The sequence below is a fragment of the Staurois parvus genome, unplaced genomic scaffold, assembly GCF_062004578.1.
Source record: "Staurois parvus isolate SC_StPar_1 unplaced genomic scaffold, SC_StPar_1.0 ptg001191l, whole genome shotgun sequence".
Taxonomy (NCBI): domain Eukaryota; kingdom Metazoa; phylum Chordata; class Amphibia; order Anura; family Ranidae; genus Staurois; species Staurois parvus.
Window position 1 is genome coordinate 200,065 of NW_028318987.1, and position 19,934 is coordinate 219,998.

A 19,934-nucleotide genomic window follows, 5' to 3' on the forward strand; every position below is an offset into this window, starting at 1 on the left:
CTAGGTAGATAGAATAGGCTTAGAATGGGGGGGGGGGGGGAGCCAAACTTGAGTCTTTGCCCAGGCTGAAAGAATATCTAACTTCACCATTGAGTATAGACATCCTTCCTTTCGCAAGGTAGCTAGCATGGGCTTAGAATGGGGTTGGGAGAAGATTTAAGCTTGATTAGGTTTTAACTTACCTTCCTTTTTAAAGGCTGGAAGGAACAGGGACCTTTACCCTTGAAAAAGACTTGAGAGGAAGCCAACATTCCCTAACTCATGAGACATACAGTATATTAGGTCTACACATTGACTCAAAGAAACAGATGAGTTGAAATTGACTTAGAACGAGTTTGACACATATAAGTCGGGGATCAGTTGTGGTAAATACACCCCTGGGTGGAATGTAGAGTTTATGGCAGTGATGTCATCTAGGTGGCAGTGATGTCATCTGGCCAGTTACATGTGATCCACCTAAATGACATCACTGCCACAAACTCTGCATTCGACCTAGTGGCCAATAAGGAATATTTCACAAGTGGATCCCATTACCAGCTGATATTAGACACCAATTTAACCATCTTGAACTGAGGAAGTGGCAACTTAAGGCCATGTAACACGTTTTATTTGGTGAAATAAAATATGTGGATGATATACCAAAGCAGACTACTTTGAACAACCACATCGGGTGCCTCTGAAAATTCTGCATCTGCACCATCTTGACAACCAGGGACGATTTATTACATAAGAAAAAATATTGGGAATAACAGAAACCACCATTTTAAAATTCTAAGTTGAGACCGGGACAGTCTATTTCAAACAGTTTATATACTTGGCCTTCAAATGGTGAAATTATTTTTTGCAATATTTATCATTATTTTGATTATGGTTTTTTTTTTTTTTTTTTAAAGATAAATGGAACAGCCACCAGGCTTCCGGCAACATTACTAAACGGCAAAGTTAGAGGAGAGTGTTACGGCAAAGGTACCCTCATCAAGACCGCCTATGGCCTGCAAGTCAGATTTGACCACTTGAGCTACGCCACGGTCACCGTTCCAGGCAACCGCAGGACTGGCATGTGTGGTCTTTGCGGCAACTACAACGGAAAGGAGGGCGATGATGGACCGGCCTCCAGCGACATAGTTGAATTTGGAAATAAGTGGAAAGCTCTGGGAGAGACAGGAAACAAATGTGGCGATTGTGGAAGCAAGGCCAAACCGTGTTCTTCGTGTCCCGCAGAGAAGCAGAGAGTATTTTCAGGCAGTGTTTACTGTGGCATTATTAAGGATCCGTCCGGGCCATTTGCAAAATGCCATCCCGTTGTTGATCCGGCCTCTTATTTTGAAGAATGTATCTCGGACTTATGCCAAACCAATGGAGAAGATAGCAGTGTATTGTGTACTAGCGTCTACGTCTATGCTGATGCTTGCCGGTATGCTGGGGTCAAAGATATCACCTGGAGGACGGATTCTTTCTGCCGTAAGTAGCATAGGAGGATTCTAAATTATTCCATTTCTTTAAAATAGACCTGTCAGGACCAGGGGCGGACTGAAAACTCATGGGGCCCCCGGGCAATAGGGGAGCATGGGGCCCCTGTGTCCTTGCCCACACTCAAAACACACCCAAAAAAGCCTATAAAAAGGTAACAGGGGCTTTTCATGGGGCCCCTACTGACCCTGGGCCCTCAGGCAGTGCCCGACTGCTCGAATGGTCAGTCCGCCCCTAGTCAGGACACATTTGCATGAATATCACACTGTACAACATTGGTATACATTTTCATAAAAGATCCACCCGGGGCAGACTGACAACTCATGGAGCCCCCGGGCAATAGGGGATCATGGGGCCCCTGTGTCCTTGCCCAAACTCAAAAAAGCCTAAGAAAAAGGTACCAGGGGCATCTCATGGGGCCCCCTACTGACCCCAGGCCCTCGGGCAGTGCCCGAGTTTCCAAATGGTGAGTCCGCCCCTGGATCCACCTTTTATCATTAGGAAGTACCAGCTCTTGGCAAAGTCTAGTGACTTTGTCTAGAGTAGATATCATCAGTCTGCTGCAGTCAGGTTGTAGCAGGTCCTTAGTCGCCTCTCCACCAGGGATTAGATTGCAGCATTGCAGTCAATGGTACAAGCAAATGACAAGTGCCCCAACCTATACCTACAAGGACCATATGGAAGGCGAAGCATGCCAAACAACAAATTGTTGTTTGACGTGCAACATTGTAGTCCCAAGCTGCAGTAGGGGCTGATCTGAGTCAGATATCTATGTCAGAACACATCCAAGAACTGCACAATCACTAGGATTTACCTGACTGTGTCATCTCCGAGCCAACATCTCAGTCCAGGTAGTCGATGGTGACCCTGGGTGATGCCTGAACAAAGATGGAGCCATCCATAAGCCACTGTTTGGGGAATGTGAGGGAATATATTCTAAAGACAGGTCCGCTATGGTGGAATGTGTTTTTTTTTTAACAAATCTACTTTATCAATATTGAATAATATTTTTGATATATTGTCTCTCCATTTTTATTGTTATAAAGCAATGAATTGCGGCCCTCACAGTCAGTACCGCCTCTGCGCGGACATGTGTTCCACCACCTGTGCCGCCATGTCAGATATCTACGAGTGCTCTGGCTTGTGTGATGAAGGCTGCGAGTGTGACAAGGACTACTTCTTCGATGGATCGGACTGCTTGCCGTTGAACCAATGTGGATGCTACGAAAATGGAGTATACTACAAGGTACAATAGCTCACTTTTTGAATCCAACAGGAGAAACCTCAAAGACTTTTCCCAAACTTTTCCTCAAGCGAAAGTAACAGTTTTCACATCTAAATATTTTTTATTTTTGATTATAGGAGAAATCCTATCTACTGTCAGGTGCGATTCCATGGTGTTAATGGCTACAGATACAGTTGATATTCTTTTGGCCATTTTTGGTGTGTTATTTTTACATTTCCTTTTGCAAGTCATTTTTTGAATAAAAAATAATTGAAACATATTATCTATCCACCTACAGACCTCTTCATAAACATTTACACATCCCAACCCAAAAGAATCCAAGCCAAAAGTCACAGATCCATCTTATCCTACAGTTTGTCACTATCTCTTGACCTTGCTATTAGGAAAAAGCACCAGCGCTCCTCTAGTGTCTAAAAAAATGGAAGACTATCTTCCCGTTGATGGCAGTTCATAGTGCTGTTAAGATCTGATCTTTATCAAACCCTAACTTAGGTGCCATGGTCAGGAGTCAGGCTTGGAGACTGGTAGCTATAGCAGTTGAGAGGCTCCCACTGACGAGCTGGATAAGTTCAGCAGCAGGTCACCCTGGTAATGATGCTCACTCACCCGAGATGTAGAGTCTAAGCGCTAACCGGCATTCACCAGAGCTCCTGAGGCTGAAGATTTAGCTGCGTATTAGTATCAGGTCACAGTCTTGACGGATCACCTCACCAGGAGTTGACCAAGCCGGGGTCCAGTAGCAGATATAGCAGGCAGGGATCAAGTGGAAACATAGTCAGTAACAAGTGGTCGCAGGTTGGGATCAAGCAGAAGCGCACTCGAAGAACAAGCCAAAGTTCGGTAAGAAGTGGTAGCAGAGATATGGACGGCAGCAGGGGTATCAAGAGAGGGATATTGGCTGGAAAATAGCACAATAATCTGTAAAACAGGAAGTGCAGAGGCATGGCTAAACTAAGAAGTTCATTGGAGGAGCAAAGGGTTCAAGGTTCAAGAGAAACAAGGTTCAAGGCAAGATTATTCAAAGAATTGACCAGGTAGCTGTCCAACATTCCAGGTGATTCAGCAAGAAGAGACATCACCAGGCACAGCAGAGGTCAAAGGTTCTGGTCCCGGTCCTGACAGTAGGCCTCCTATTGCACCTCATTGTGATTTTAAAAGCATCCACTACTCAAGTCCTGAGGAAGGTAGGTAGGTGTATGTGGGGAGGGGGCTTTCCCCCAAAAACTTGTTGGATGTATTTGATGCTCTTAACCAATAAACCAATACAAAGACCTCTGAGTGATATGAATGTTTGTACTCGGTGCTCCTCAATATCCATCCCAAGATTTTATCATCCGTTGAGCGCTCTTTTTGAAGCGATCAGAGATGTGGCAGCCTAGGACAAGGTCCACCTACACGATACCTCCATCATCCGTTGTATATCCATCACAACCAAACCTCACTTCTGTTGGTTCAGAGCTATCACACACTATTCAGATTCCTGTAGATGGGCGATGGTCAAGAACTGGATGCCTCAGTCCTCCCATCATGCATGTACTTGTAACCTCTTTGTGTAACATTGTAACTCTGAAACCTTTAATAGAAAAAAAAATTATTGAAACAGAAACCAGTTTTCATGTTTCTAAGAAGAAGCAATTTTTTTAAACTCGGAATATTGAACATTTTTGTTCAAAATCCTGTTTTTGTTTTAGTTCCATTTTTTTTTTTATTTCAAAACATTTATTGTTTCACCGAGGTCTACCTATATACCACCCATCCCCCCCCCCTCCATCCAATCCCTAACCCCTTCTGCTCTGCATTTTCCTGTTCATTTCTGGAGATCGTAATCCCTATAAAAGAAGAACCAAATATGTTTCCATATTATTCTATGTGAATCCCGACGACACACAAATCTACCTCTCAACCCCCCACCTCACCCCCTTGGTCTCTGCTCGAATCACACACCTACTGAGCGACATATCAGACTGGATGTCGCTCCACTTCCTTAAACTGAACCTCTCCAAAACCGAGTTTCTTGTCTTCCCCCCAGCCCGGACACCACCCCCCATTGACTTCTCCATCACATCCAACAACGCCACCATCAAACTCGCCCGCAGGCCAGACTACTTGGTGTCATTCTGGACTCCAACCTATCCTTCCAGCCCCAAGTCCAATCTTTAACAAACTCATGCAGACTCCACCTCCGCAACATCGCCAAAATCCGCACGTTCCTAACCCCAGAAACCACTAAACAGCTCATCCACTCCCTCATCATATCACGACTCGACTACTGCAACTACCTCCTCACCGGCCTGCCTCGCCACAGGCTATCCCCGCTTCAGTCCATCCTGAATACGGCTGCCAGACTCATTCACCTTTCCAACTGCTCCGTCTCCGCCACCCCCCTCTGCCAATCCCTCCACTGGCTTCCGATTGCGCAACGGATCAAATTCAAAATCCTAACACTGACGTACAAAGCTGTCCACCATACTGCCCCGAACTACAATACTGACCTAATATCCAAGTACCACCCAGCACGCACACTCCGCTCCTCACAAGACCTCCTTCTCTCTAGTTCCCTGGTCTCCTCCTCCCATGCCCGCCTCCAGGACTTCTCCAGGGTGTCACCCATCCTCTGGAACTCCCTGCCCCAACCCATCAGATTATCACCTACTCTCCTCTTCTTTAGGCGCACCCTGAAAACCCATCTCTTCAGGGAAGCCTACCCCACCCCCTGCTAACCTGCCGACCTCCTCCACTCTTCCTACCACCCCATCCCCCACAGCTATCTCCTCCTGTACCACTATCCCCTCCCTCCTAGATTGTAAGCTCCAAGGAGCAGGGCCCTCGATCCCCTCATGTTTTGCATTGTATTGGTATTGTTCTGTCACATGTTCTGTCCCCCTTTGTAATGTACAGCGCTGAGCGAACTATTGGCGCTTTATAAATACTGTATAATAATAATAATAATCCCCCATAACCTCCAAGGCTAGCCTTGACTTTTTGAATTCCTCCCATTTGTTCCACTTTGTATGGTGACTCTCCATCTTATCTTCATTCAAATGATAAAGTTCCTCCAATTTACATATTTGATCCATCCAGTCTTTTATTTTCGGCACCTCCTGTCTCCTCCAATACTTGGGTATCTGTCCCTTTGCTGCATTCAATTAGTACAATAAACCAGATTCTTTGTATTTTTTAACTGAAAGCTTAGTACTATGAAAAAGGCAAATCTCTGGGTCTAGTTTTAGTTCCATCTATGATTCTCTGTGATTTAAATATCTTTGCATATTGATTGGCCATCAACCTGCATTACAGATAGACCTGCTTGTATCGAATAACTGGATTATGTTTCTACAGGCTAACGAAGTTGTGTTGAATGATGACTGCAGCCAAGAATGTACTTGCAATCCCATCTCGGGAGTCTCTTGCCGTAATAAGACCTGCTCAGAGAACGAGAAGTGTCTGATTGTGGATGGTGTCAGAACTTGTGTCAACTCTGGTGAGTTCGGTGGTACAATTGTGTTAGGGGAGTTGTGTTACAAGAGAGTACAATTGTATTATGGAAGATGAAATGCCAACCTGAAATTCCACCATTCCCAAGAGATGGTAGGCAGGGGCGTCCCTAGGGTTGGTGTCACCCGGTGCGGTAACACTTGGTGACACCCTCTCCGATGATCCCCGCAAAATGGATTGGATCTGCGGATTGAGCATAATGGATCGGAGCCCGATCCATTATGCTCCCCAATCCGCAGATCCAATCCATCCTGCGGGGATCATCGGCATGCAACCTATACGGGGTGACACCGGACCCGCTCCACGAAAAGGTAAGTTGTAAAGAAAGCTGGCAATCCCCGCAGGATGGATCTGACGGACACAGCTGATTACGTGATGTGGTAAAGGGCCAATCACAGCGGAATTTTACCACGTGATCAGCCGTGTCCAATGACAAGCTGATCACTGAGAAATGCAATTGCCGGTTCTCAGCTGCACTTTCCTCACTCTATTAAGTACTTTTTGTGATACACTTCCAAATACACCCAAATTATCTCCAAAAATTCACGTAATCAAATAAAAACACGCATAATCAAATAAAGTGATGAACATATCTAAATATTGAATATTATTAAGCCCCCAAAAAATATATATATAAAAATAAAATTAAAATAAAATAAAACAAAAATAGTCAGAATAAAAATAAAAATAAAATGTTCAAGTCCCAAAAAATATTTCTTTATACGTCCAGTGAAGCAAATCGATTCCAAATACTCCTTTATATCCTCAAAGAAAAGAAAAATTCATAGTGTAATACCCTAAAATATGAGTATATATACTTCACCTTGTGCAAAACTCAAATCACATCAAATCAGTGCAAAACCAATTAAAATAAAAAAAAAATATATAAACGTGAAGAATCGTGATCACTCCAACCACAAGTGAATGGTGATACTAGGTACCAGTGCCCTTAATACTCCAGCCAAAAATTGATGCTAAATACCATTACCCTCTTTCAATATATTCAGGCATACACTGATATAAAGGAAAGGTATTTCTCCATCCTTCTTATCCAGGGGTGTTCCTCATATAGACAAAGAAAGGCTCTTTCAGGCAGATTCCATAAAAGGAACAAAATTTTAATCCACACTTACATGTAAAAAAGAGATGTCCAGCTCCCAGCATTGAACATTGCAATCTCAGGTTGAAAACCAATTGTTTCCAACCTACAAAATGGCCGCGGCGACACTTCCGGTTTGCGTGCGTGCGTGATGACGTCACTCCCCTAACGCGTTTCGTCACTTCCGGACTTCATCTGAAGGGACCTTTCAGATGAAGTCCGGAAGTGACGAAACGCGTTAGGGGAGTGACGTCATCACGCACGCACGCAAACCGGAAGTGTCGCCGCGGCCATTTTGTAGGTTGGAAACAATTGGTTTTCAACCTGAGATTGCAATGTTCAATGCTGGGAGCTGGACATCTCTTTTTTACATGTAAGTGTGGATTAAAATTTTGTTCCTTTTATGGAATCTGCCTGAAAGAGCCTTTCTTTGTCTATATGAGGAACACCCCTGGATAAGAAGGATGGAGAAATACCTTTCCTTTATATCAGTGTATGCCTGAATATATTGAAAGAGGGTAATGGTATTTAGCATCAATTTTTGGCTGGAATATTAAGGGCACTGGTACCTAGTATCACCATTCACTTGTGGTTGGAGTGATCACGATTCTTCACGTTTATATATTTTTTTTTATTTTAATTGGTTTTGCACTGATTTGATGTGATTTGAGTTTTGCACAAGGTGAAGTATATATACTCATATTTTAGGGTATTACACTATGAATTTTTCTTTTCTTTGAGGATATAAAGGAGTATTTGGAATCGATTTGCTTCACTGGACGTATAAAGAAATATTTTTTGGGACTTGGACATTTTATTTTTATTTTTATTCTGACTATTTTTGTTTTATTTTATTTTAATTTTATTTTTATATATATATTTTTTGGGGGCTTAATAATATTCAATATTTAGATATGTTCATCACTTTATTTGATTATGCGTGTTTTTATTTGATTACGTGAATTTTTGGAGATAATTTGGGTGTATTTGGAAGTGTATCACAAAAAGTACTTAATAGGTTATATACTTTCTAGGGAGGAAGTAGTGTTTTGTGGTTAGGCGGTAATTGAGGAGCTTTTGATTGATTACTTTCCTCACTCTGTCAGAGCATGAGGAAAGCACTGCCAACAACCGGCAGTTGTCAGAGCAGGGATCGTTTTTGCCCTGATGATCGGTGCCCAGCAGTGTCACATACCAGTTCTGCTCACAAGTGCCCAGCAGTGCTGCCCACTTGTGCCGAGCAATGCCACCCACCGGTGCCCATCAGTGCCCACCAGTGTCACCCTCCAGTGACCATCAGTGCAGCCCAGCAGTGCCGCCAGTCAGTGCCGTCTATCAGTACCGACTATCAGTACCCATCATCAGTGCCAGATCATCAGTGCCGACTATCAGTGATGCCTATCAGTGCCACCTATTAGTACTCCCTATCAATGCCGCCTATCAGTGCCCATCAGTGCCGCCTATCAGTGCCCATCAGCCCCGCCTATCAGTGCTGCCTATCAGTGCAGCCTCATCAATGCACATCAATGAAGGAGAAAAATTACCTGTTTGCATAATTTTATAATAAAAACAAAGAAACTTTTTTTTTTTCAAATTTTTTGCTCTTTTTTTGTCTATAGTGCAAAAAAATAAAACACCCAGCGGTGAGTAAATACCACCAAAAGAAAGCTCTATTTGTGAGAAAAAAATGATAAAAATGTCATATGAGTACAATGCTGCATGACCGCGCAATTGTTATTCAAAGTGTGACAGCGCTGAAAGCTGAAAGTTGGCCTGCTAAGGAAGGGGGTATAAGTGCCCTGTAGGCGAGGGGTTAAAGAGAACTTGTCCTTGTAAATATACTACCTCATAGGGGGGCGATTGCAAATAAAAGTGAAAGAAGTGTAAAAATTTAAAGGTACACCCTATCACTTAAAAAAAAGGGCCCCCCTACCCTACATACACCCAGACGTATGTAAACTAACATGTTGGGGGCTTCGTGTGGTCATTTCTGTTGCATAAACAAGCACAATTTTCCTGGAGATTTGTTGAGAATTGTTGCCGGAACCTCTGGTAGAATTTCACAGGAAACAGATATTAAAATCCCCAACACTAAAAAAAGAAAAATCCTTTCAGGGGTCTGATGCAAAGTTGTTGTTTTATCCCTACGACTTTCTGTCCCCTAACTTTGTCTCACCATCATTTTTTGGTGTTCTAGATCCCTGCAAGTCCAAAACGTGCCGCCCGAAGGAGAGTTGCCGAGTCCAAGAGGGAGTTGCAGTTTGTGCTCCGGAGTACAACGGCCTGTGTTGGGCATGGGGCGACCCGCACTACAAGAGTTTGGATGGCAAAGAATATGACGCTCAGGGCACCTGCAACTACATCTTGGCACAGTACCACGGTGACGATAAAGACTTGGAGACATTCAAGCTTACCACCAAAAACGAGAACAGAGGGTCTCAAGCTGTCTCCTTTGTGAAGAAGATAGAACTCACTATGTTTAATATTAAGGTTTCAGTACAAACCGGAGAATTTCCTTCAATACGAGTAAGTAGTTATTTTGAGAACAGAAAAAATTGTGTCTAATTTGCAAAAATTTTTTGGAGTTCCTTGATTTTGGCATCGTATCGTTTATTGAAAGCTAGAAGACTATGGAACTATACGGGCAACTTAGAGTAAATCTAACGCCAAAACCTTTTGTTTCAGTTTCGGATAGAATGGCAAATAGTTAGGACCCTATTTCTTTTATTTTTGATTTATTTATTTATAGGCTGTAGGTATCTCATTGGGGAGATTCTGCCCAATTTTTGACTCATCGAAACATCAGGAAGTGGGGGGAGATCTCCCCTTAGACATCTGTCACAGGAACAGTTGCCTCCATTGGAAGATCTCTCCTTACCAATTTCTGGTAACATTTTTTATTTATAAAAACAAAGAGAATAAAATAGGCAAACACACCCAATTGGCTACTACTCATAGAAATTTGTTAGAAAAAGATATACATAGGAAAAGCATCAAGAGTCTGTGACCAGAACCTCCCACCCCTTGAACCACCCGCATCCCCCCAAGAAGAAAACCACCCCCAACCTAAACCATACTCCCCCAGGACAGATACCACTCATAAAAATTTATTAGAAAAAGATATAAATAGGAAAAGCATCATGAGTCTGTGACCCAAACCCCCTCCCCTTGAACCACCCGCATCCCCCCAAGAAGAAAACCATCCACAACCTAAACCACACTCCCCCACTACCTATGCCTCACTCCCCAGGACGGATACTACTCATAGAAATGTATTAGAAAATTTCATAAATAGGAAAAGCATCACGAGTCTGTGACCCGAACCCCCCACCTCTTGAACCACCCGCATCCCCCCAAGAAGAAAACCACCCCCAACCTAAATCACACTCCCCCACTACCTATACCCCACCCCCCAGGACGGATACCACTCATAGAAATATATTAGAAAAAGACATAAATAGGCAAAAGCATCACAAGTCTGTGACTCGAACTCCCCACCTCTTGAACCACCAGCATCCACCAAGAAGAAAACCACCCCCAACCTAAACCACACTCCCCCACTACCTATGCCCCACCCCCCCAGGATAGATACCACTCATAGAAATTTGTTAGAAAAAGACATAAATAGGAAAAGCATCATAAGTCTGTGACCCGAACCCTCCACCTGTTGAACCACCGACATCCCCCAAGAAGAAAACCACCCCCAACCTAAACCACACTCCCCCACTACCTATGCCCCACCCCCCAGGACAGTTCCCACCCACAGACTGCAGTGGCTTTTCATTCCTAGGTGCTCATAGCTTGAGACCTCTGCTGCCAGTTTCTTTAGGACCATCAGCATTGGTCTTTAGCTCATTTGGGTTGACCCCCTGCTGGTATAGGGGACACTACCATCAAGAGGGACTCAGACGTGGGTGGGTTCCTCAGCTCCTTCTGGGTTGGGGGGTTTCGGCGGATGTTTCCCTTTGGGAGGAGGTCAGGTGGGGTTTGACCTGGGGGGTGGGGCATAGGCAGTGAAGTGTGGTTTAGGTTGGCGGTGGTTTTCTTTTTTGGGGGATCTGGATGGTTCAGGGGGAGGGAGGCTTGGGTCACAGACCGGGGTGCTTTTAGAATTTTTGTCTTTTTCTAATACATTCCTAGTAGTAGTAACCAATAGGGTGTGTATGCCTATTCTCTGGGAACCCCTTATAATGGGCACAGCAGGTGTACAGACCCGGGAACTCAGCACATGGATGGTGGGAACCAGGGGCGGACAGACAACTCATGGGGCCCGGGGCAATAGGGGATCATGGGGCCCCTGTGTCCTCGCCCACACCCAAAAAAGCCTATGAAAAAGCCAATGAAAGGTATCAGGGGCATCTCATGGGGCCCCCTACTGACCCCGGGCCCTCGGGCAGTGCCCGAGTGCTCGAATGGTCAGTCCGCCCCTGGTGGGAACCCCTCATAATGGGCACAACAGGTGTACAGACCCGGAAACTCAGCACAGGAATGGCGGGAACCTCTCATAATGGGCACAGCGGGTGTGCAGACCCGGGAACTCAGCACAGGGATGCTGGGAACCCTTCATAATGAGCACAACGGGTGTACAGACCCGGGAACTCAGCACAGGGATGGCGGGAACCTCTCATAATGGGCACAGCGGGTGTGCAGACCCGGGAACTCAGCACAGGGATGGTGGGAACCCTTCATAATGGGCACAACAGGTGTACAGACCCAGAAACTCAGCACAGGGATGGCAGGAACCTCTCATAATGGGCACAGTGGGTGTGCAGACCTGGGAACTCAGCACAGGGATGCTCAGAACCCATCTTAATGGGCACAGCGGGTGTACAGACCCAGGAACTCAGCACAGGGATGCTGGGAACCCCTCTTAATGGGCACAGCAGGTGTACAGACCCGGGAACTCAGCACATGGATGGTGGGAACCTCTCATAATGGGCACAGCGGGTGTACAGACCCGGGAACTCAGCACATGGATGGTGGGAACCTCTCATAATGGGCACAGCGGGTGTGCAGACCCGGGAACTCAGCACAGGGATGCTGGGAACCCCTCATAATGGCCACAGCAGGTGTACAGACCCAGGAACTCAGCACAGGGATGGTGGGAACCACTCATAATGGGCATAGAGGGTATACAGACCTGGGAACTCAGCACATGAATGGTGGGAACCCCTCATAATGGGCACAGCAGGTGTACAGACCCGGGAACTCAGCACATGGATGGTGGGAACTGTATTTTTATTTGATCGATTTTTTTTTGTTAATTGAACAGTAGGCATTGCAACTGATATTGTCACTATTTTGCCAGGTTAATGGTGAGTTAACCAGTCTGCCGGCCACACTTGCCAATGGAAACCTGAATGCATACCAAAGTGGCTTCACAGTCACTTTGCAGGCAAAAAATGGTGTCATAGTAACATTTGACTGGAACTGGGTCTGTACCGTGACCATCCCCAGCAGCTATTATGGCTTGATTTTCGGTCTCTGTGGCAACTTCAACCAGAATCCAAACGATGACCAAAGAGCTCTTAATGGAACATTGGTTAGCTCTCTGACCGACTGGCTCGTAGCATCCAAAGAGGACGATCAAGATCCTTTCTGTTTCGACTCTTGTCCTGGTCAGTGTTCAACCTGTGATGAAAAGAGGAAGGATCAGTACAGAGGAGATAATGAGTGCGGGTTGATCATCAAAGAGGATGGTCCATTCAGAGAGTGCATCGGAAAAATCAGCCCCAACAAGGTTTTCGATTCCTGTTTGTTGGATGTTTGTGCAACCGGTGGTGCTAAAGTCATTCTTTGCCAAGCCCTGGAGACGTATGCAGCCGCCTGCCTTAATGGAGGGATTCAACTGTATGACTGGAGGACGCCCAGTAGTTGTTGTAAGTGCAGTTACATGCCGTATTCCCATGTAAACTAATTCACATTCATAGGATAGATAAAAGGGTTGAAGCAAGGTCAAATTGTATTTTATTTTCTTGCTATCAAAGTTGATCTCAGATTTCTGACATGAGATTTGGGCCACATTTCATGGATTTAGAAGCCCAAAGCCAAATCTGAATTTTATTGTTATTTGTGGTGGTTCCATTTCCAAACGGCCTTAAAATCTATCTCTGGGGACTTGAAAATGATCCGTTGCAGCAGGGGCGGACTGACCATTTTGGCACTGCCTGAGGGCCCGTGGTCAGTAGGGGGCCTCATGAGATGCCCCTGGTACCTTTTATAGGCTTTTTTGGGTGTGGTTTGAGTGTGAGCGAGAACATGATCTCCTATTGCACGGGGGCCCCATGAGTTGTCAGTCCGCCCCTGCCGTGCAGTGTTGCTGGGGACTTTTTTAAAGTAGTGTAGCACCCTCCTAGTTTAGCTACGTGGGGCTAGAGTCCTGATTGTCAGTGAGGAAAGCTGAGTAGCAGCCTTGGTCTAATAGCCAAAAGGTCAGGAGCTGAGAGGCTCTGCAGGCCGGCCCCCCTGCTCTAGGGCTTTGGAGGAAGACCCTAGAGGCAGTGGGTGGATCTGGGAGGGGCCGACTTTCACTCTTGAGAGGTCCTAGTTACTTAAAATTAAAAAAATATGATATAATTACCTGCTATGTGCAGTGGTTTTGCACAGAGCAGACCAGATCCCCCCCTTCCCAGGTTCCCCACTGGCATTCCTGGCTCCTCTTCCCACCGAGCGCCCACCATGGGAAGCTGATTCCTATAGTGAGCACTTGCAAGGGCTCGTTCCCAAGCCAGGCTGTTTGTATCTATTCAGACACACATCCTGTGGTGTGTATTATGATGCTGGGGGGGTCAATTGTTTCTGGGTTTTATCTACTGTTGAAGGAGGGTTCTATTGTTGCTGACTGCTGGGAGATCTGCTGTTGCTGCCACAGGTCTATTGTTGATGGTGGAGTATTTTGTTGCAGGTGGTCCATCATTACTGGGTGGGGTCTATTGTTTCTGGCTGCAGGGAATCTATTTTACTGCTTTTATTGTTAGCTGCTAGCACCAGAAAAATGATACTTGGTTCTGTATTCTTTAAAAGGGCGGTACTGGCAGACGGGTAAGGGGTGGAACCAAGGAACAGTGCTTGGAGGTGGGTAGGGGGTGGAGACGAGGGGTAACTTGGAAAGGGAGAGTTCCTGTACCCAGGGATGTATTTACCACAATGCAAACAAGGCATTTGCCTAGGGCGGCATTTTTCAGGGGGGGATAGCACCTCCCCCCAGAAGAAGGGATGGAAGAAGGGACATGCGCGCCATGGGAACCAGGTGGGATCCGAGAGAGGCTGCGGGCTGCTTGATGGTGTATGTAGAGCCTGACTCATTCCTGGGGATATCCGGAGCTGTGAAGATGAGTGTCTTTTTCTCTATCGCCTGGAAGGGGATGGGCGGTAGTGGAAGGCTCTCACAGGTGGGGGGCATGGGTGTTGGTGGTCAATGTCAGGCTCTCTCCAGGGAAGGGGTGGTGGTGTTGGTCAATGTCAGGCTCTCTCTGCTGGAGGGGGAAGTGGGGATGGTGTTGGTCGGTGTCCGTGGGGGGCAGGGGAGTTGTTGGTCAATGTCAGGCTCTCTCCGGGGAAGGGGGGTGGTGTTGGTCAATGTCAGGCTCTCTCTGCTGGAGGGGGAAGTAGGGGTGGTGTTGGTCGGTATTTGTGGGGGGCAGGGGTGTTGTTGGTCAATGTCAGGCTTTCTCCGAGAAGGGGGGTGGCTTTGGTCAATGTCAGGCTCTCTCTGCTGGAGGGGGAAGTGGGGGTGGTGTTGGCTGGTATCTGTTAGGAGCAGGGGTGTTGTTGGTCAATGTCAGGCTCTCTCCGGGGAAGGGGGGTGGTGTTGGTCAATGTCAGGCTCTCTCTGCTGGAGGAGGAAGTGGGGGGATGTGTTGGTCAGTGGCCATGGGGGGCAGAGGATTTTTGTGTTGCCTAGGGCAGCACAAAACCTAAATACCCCACTGCCTGTACCTATTCTCTGAGAAAAAAAGCCCTGCTGATCATTATTCCTTTATCCATTTCAGTGAAGATATGTGAAGATCCAAACAGTCACTACACTGCGTGCGGAAATGCCTGCCCAGCCAGTTGCCCTGATAGAACGGCCCCATCAAAATGTAAGATGCCCTGTGTAGAAGCCTGTGAATGTAACGATGCCATGGTACTAAGTGGGGGCAAATGTGTGCCCGTCTCAAGCTGTGGTTGCCAATACAATGGACTGTACTACGAGCCCAACCAGTCTTGGTATGATGAGAAGTGTACTGTGCTCTGCAAATGTGACCAAGGATTGGGCATGACCGTTTGCCAGCCAACAAGCTGTAAAACAAGCGAGAAGTGTATGCTGGTCGATGGAAAACGAGGCTGCTATCCTACTCAGTACGCAACATGCACCGTCTCTGGTTGCCTTCACTATACCACGTTTGACAACCTGAGATTTAATTTTACAAAAACCTGCATCTACCAGCTGGTAAAGGTCACCTCAGATGACCCATCCCTGGTCAAGTTTGCCATCAAAGTCCAGAATGAGCACCGGGGTAACAAAGCTGTGGCCTTCACCAAAGATGTGACATTGGAAGTCTACAACAAAACCATCACCATCAGTAAAGACTTTCCATGGAAAATAAAGGTATGGCTATTCATTGAGAAAATGTTAACTTTGGAGTCGAAGAGATATCATCAGTTGTATTTTATTTTACAGTGGGGGGGGGGGAGGATTTACCAAAACTGGATATCGAAAAATCTGGTCCAACTCAGCATAGAAACCAATCGGCTTCCAAGTTTTATTGTCAGAGCCAGGGGTGGACTAACCATTCGATCACTCGGGCACTGCCTGAGGGCCCGGGGTCAGTAGGGGGCCCCATGAAATGCCCCTAGTACCTTTTATAGGCTTTTTTGGGTGTGCTTTGAGTGTGGGCAAGGACACAGGGGCCCCATGATCCCCTATTGCCCGGGGGCCCTATAAGTTGTCAGTCCACCCCTGGTCAGAGCTTAATGGAACGAGCTGAAGTTAGAAGCTGATTGGCTACCATGCACAGATGCACCGGATTCTGAGTGCTCCAGCTTTAGTAAATCTCAGGGCACAGTACAGGGGGAGGTCAGAAGGGCACAATACTGTGATCAGGAGGGCACAGTACAGGGGGAGGTCAGAAGGGCACAATACTGGAATCAGGAGGGCACAGTACAGGGGGAGGTCAGAAGGGCACAATACTGTGATCAGGAGGGCACAGTACAGAGGGAGGTCAGAAGGGCACTATACTGGGATCAGGAGGGCACAGTACAGGGGGAGGTCGGAAGGGCACTATACTGGGATCAGGAGGGCACAGTACAGGGGGAGGTTAGATGGGTACAATACTGGGATCAGGAGGGCACAGTACAGGGGGAGGTTAGATGGGTACAATACTGGGATCAGGAGGGCACAGTATAGGGGGAGATCGGAAGGGCACTATACTGGGATCAGGAGGGCACAGTACAGGGGGAGGTCAGAAGGGCACTATACTGGGATCAGGAGGGCACAGTACAGGGGGAGGTCAGAAGGGCACTATACTGGGATCAGGAGGGCACAGTACAGGGGGAGGTCAGAAGGGCACTATACTGGGATTAGGAGGGCACAGTACAGGGGGAGGTTAGATGGGTACAATACTGGGATCAGGAGGGCACAGTATAGGGGGAGGTCAGAAGGGCACTATACTGGGATCAGGAGGGCACAGTACAGGGGGAGGTCAGAAGGGCACTATACTGGGATCAGGAGGGCACAGTACAGGGGGAGGTCAGAAGGGCACTATACTGGGATCAGGAGGGCACAGTACAGGGGGAGGTCAGAAGGGCACTATACTGGGATTAGGAGGGCACAGTACAGGGGGAGGTTAGATGGGTACAATACTGGGATCAGGAGGGCACAGTATAGGGGGAGGTCAGAAGGGCACTATACTGGGATCAGGAGGGCACAGTACAGGGGGAGGTCGGAAGGGCACTATACTGGGATCAGGAGCGCACAGTACGGGGGAGGTCAGAAGGGCACTATATTGGGATCAGGAGCGCACAGTACAGGTTTAAGAATGCTGCTTGGGCCATCCAAGCACAGCTTAGTAAAAAGCATGACTGTCCCTGGAAATCGCAGGACAGTTGGCAAGTATGATGTAATGTAAGATTATCATGGGGCCCCCATGTACCTGGGGCCCCTGAGCAGTGCCCATGCGTTAAGACAGCCCTGCCTGGCAATGACACTACCAAAACATTTAGAAATATAGAAAGGAGAGCCAGACCAAAATCGGATAAAAGAGTCCAAAATAATTTTAATTGATAAAAAGTCCTATAACGACGTCCAACAGGTTTCGGGGGCCAAACAACTCCAACCTTCATCAGGACTCAACACAGGATAAAACTTGGATGGAGAGAAACCAATTATCTCACAGATTTACAGTATATCAGAGCCAATACTGAACTTTCCTCGTTGGAGGAACAACTTGACAACAGTTGCTGCACAGCAATGGTGGGGAGCCAATGTGTTGAGTCCTGATGAAGGGGGAGTTGCCCTGCCTCCGAAACACGTTGCCTGTTTTTGTAGGACTTTCTTTAAATCAACAATTAAAATGACCTTGGACTCTTTCATTTGATTTCGGTCTGGTGCTTCTTTCTGCATTTCTTTTGTAGGGCAAACATACAGGAAAACGGCAAACTTAAAAATTTAAATGAAAAAACCCAACAAATTCCAGAAAAAAAGTTGACTTTTTTTTTCATCACTTAGAAAATAAATGATAATTCTGACATCTACCTATTTTTTTTTTTTTTAGGTTGATGGACAATATACTTGCTTACCGTACCATTTTGAGTCAACAAAGATTGTTGCCTACATATCAGGATTTGATGTGGTCGTCACTACAGACTTCAACTTAAAGCTGACTTCTGACGGAAGGGGTAATATACGTGTCACCTTGCCAAACACATACGCTGGAGCTGTTGGTGGTTTATGCGGCAACAGCAATGGAGATCGCTCTGATGATTTCACCATTGGCAACGGTGTTAAAGCCAAAACTGGCGAAGAATTTGGTGACCACTGGAAGGTGGGAGAAGTAAAAGGATGCACAAGCGAGTGCACTGACTGCCCAAAATGCACCGATGTAGAGAAGGACACCTACAAGAGTGATCAGTATTGTGGTCTTCTTATCAAACCTGATGGACCATTCGGTCAATGTCATGCTTCTGTTGACCCAGCTCCATTCTTTGAAGCCTGCAAATCGGATGCTTGTTCCTTCAAGGGCCACCAGTCGGTTGTCTGCAACATCATTGCCTCCTATGTTTCCGAGTGTCAGAAAAATGGCTCCATGGTCAAGGAATGGAGGACTTCATCTTTCTGCCGTAAGCTATGTCTTGTTCATTGTTCTAAGGCTCTGTTCCCTCTAAATAGTGGTGGGAAAATTTGTTCATTGGCTCATCACTTACTGCCCACTTTTTTAGGTCCACTTTGCCAATCCCGGGTTGGACCCCCTTTTACCTTCAGAACTGCCTTCATTCTTCATGGCACAGATTCAATAAGGCGTTGGAAACATTCCTCAGAGATTTTATCAGGTGCGCCTTGCCAGTACTGGGTTGGACCCACTTTTGCCTTCAGAACTGCCTTCATTCTTCATGGCATAGATTCAACAAGGCGTTGGAAACATTCCTCAGAGATTCTGGTCCATACTGACATCAAAGCATCCCTCAGTTGCATTTGGCATTTGTGTGGAGGAAAATGCCTTGTTGATGTCAGAGGCCAGAGGAGAATGGGCAGACTGGTTCGAGATAAGAGAAGGGCAACAGTAACTCAGATAACAGCTCGTTACAACCTAGGTATGCAAAATACCATCTCTGAACGCACCACACATCGAATCTTGAAGCAGATGGGCTACAGCAGCATAAGACCACACCTGGTGCCACTCCTGTCAACATTCTGAAGGCAAAAGGGGGTCTAACCCGGTACTAGTAAGGTGGACCTAATAAAATCTCTGAGGAATGTTTCCAACACCTTGTTGAATCTATGCCACCAAGAATGAAGGTAGTTCTGAAGGCAAAAGGGGGTCCAACCCGTTACTGGCAAGGTGGACCTAATAAAATCTCTGAGGAATGTTTCCAACACTTTGTTGAATCTATGCCACCAAGAATGAAGGTAGTTCTGAAGGCAAAAGGGGGTCCAAAACGTTACTGGCAAGGTGGACCTAATAAAATCTCTGAGGAATGTTTCCAACACCTTGTTGAATCTATGCCACCAAGAATGAAGGTAGTTCTGAAGGCAAAAGGGGGTCCAACCAGTTACTGGCAAGGTGGACCTAATAAAACCTCTGAGGAATGTTTCCATACTTTGTTGAATCTATGCCACGAAGAATGAATGCAGTTCTGAAGGCAAAAGGGGTCCAACCCGACACTAGCAAGGTGGACCTAATAAAATCTCTGAGGAATGTTTCCAACACCTTGTTGAATCTATGCCACGAAGTATGAAGGCAGTTCTGAAGGCAAAAGGGGGTCCAACCTGAGACTAGCAAGGTGAACCTAATAAAATCTCTGAGGAATGTTTCCATACTTTGTTGAATCTATGCCATGAAGAATGAAGGCAGTTCTGAAAGCAAAAGGGGGTCCAACCCAGGACTAGCAAGGTGCACCTAATAAAGTGGGCAGTGAGTGTATAAC

General features: G+C 46.3%; 1 protein-coding gene across 1 annotated transcript in view; it reads left to right on the forward strand.

Annotated features, from left to right (window-relative positions):
* LOC149438472 (IgGFc-binding protein-like) overlaps positions 1-19,934 on the forward strand; it is a 99,704-nt gene that overhangs the window by 19,710 nt on the left and 60,060 nt on the right. Inside the window, exons 9-15 of the mRNA XM_089659804.1 lie at positions 894-1,461; positions 2,517-2,716; positions 6,056-6,197; positions 9,508-9,836; positions 12,619-13,189; positions 15,302-15,900; positions 18,065-18,629. Of these exons, the coding sequence (XP_089515930.1) occupies positions 894-1,461; positions 2,517-2,716; positions 6,056-6,197; positions 9,508-9,836; positions 12,619-13,189; positions 15,302-15,900; positions 18,065-18,629 (2,974 nt within the window). The remainder of the gene's footprint in view (positions 1-893; positions 1,462-2,516; positions 2,717-6,055; positions 6,198-9,507; positions 9,837-12,618; positions 13,190-15,301; positions 15,901-18,064; positions 18,630-19,934) is intronic.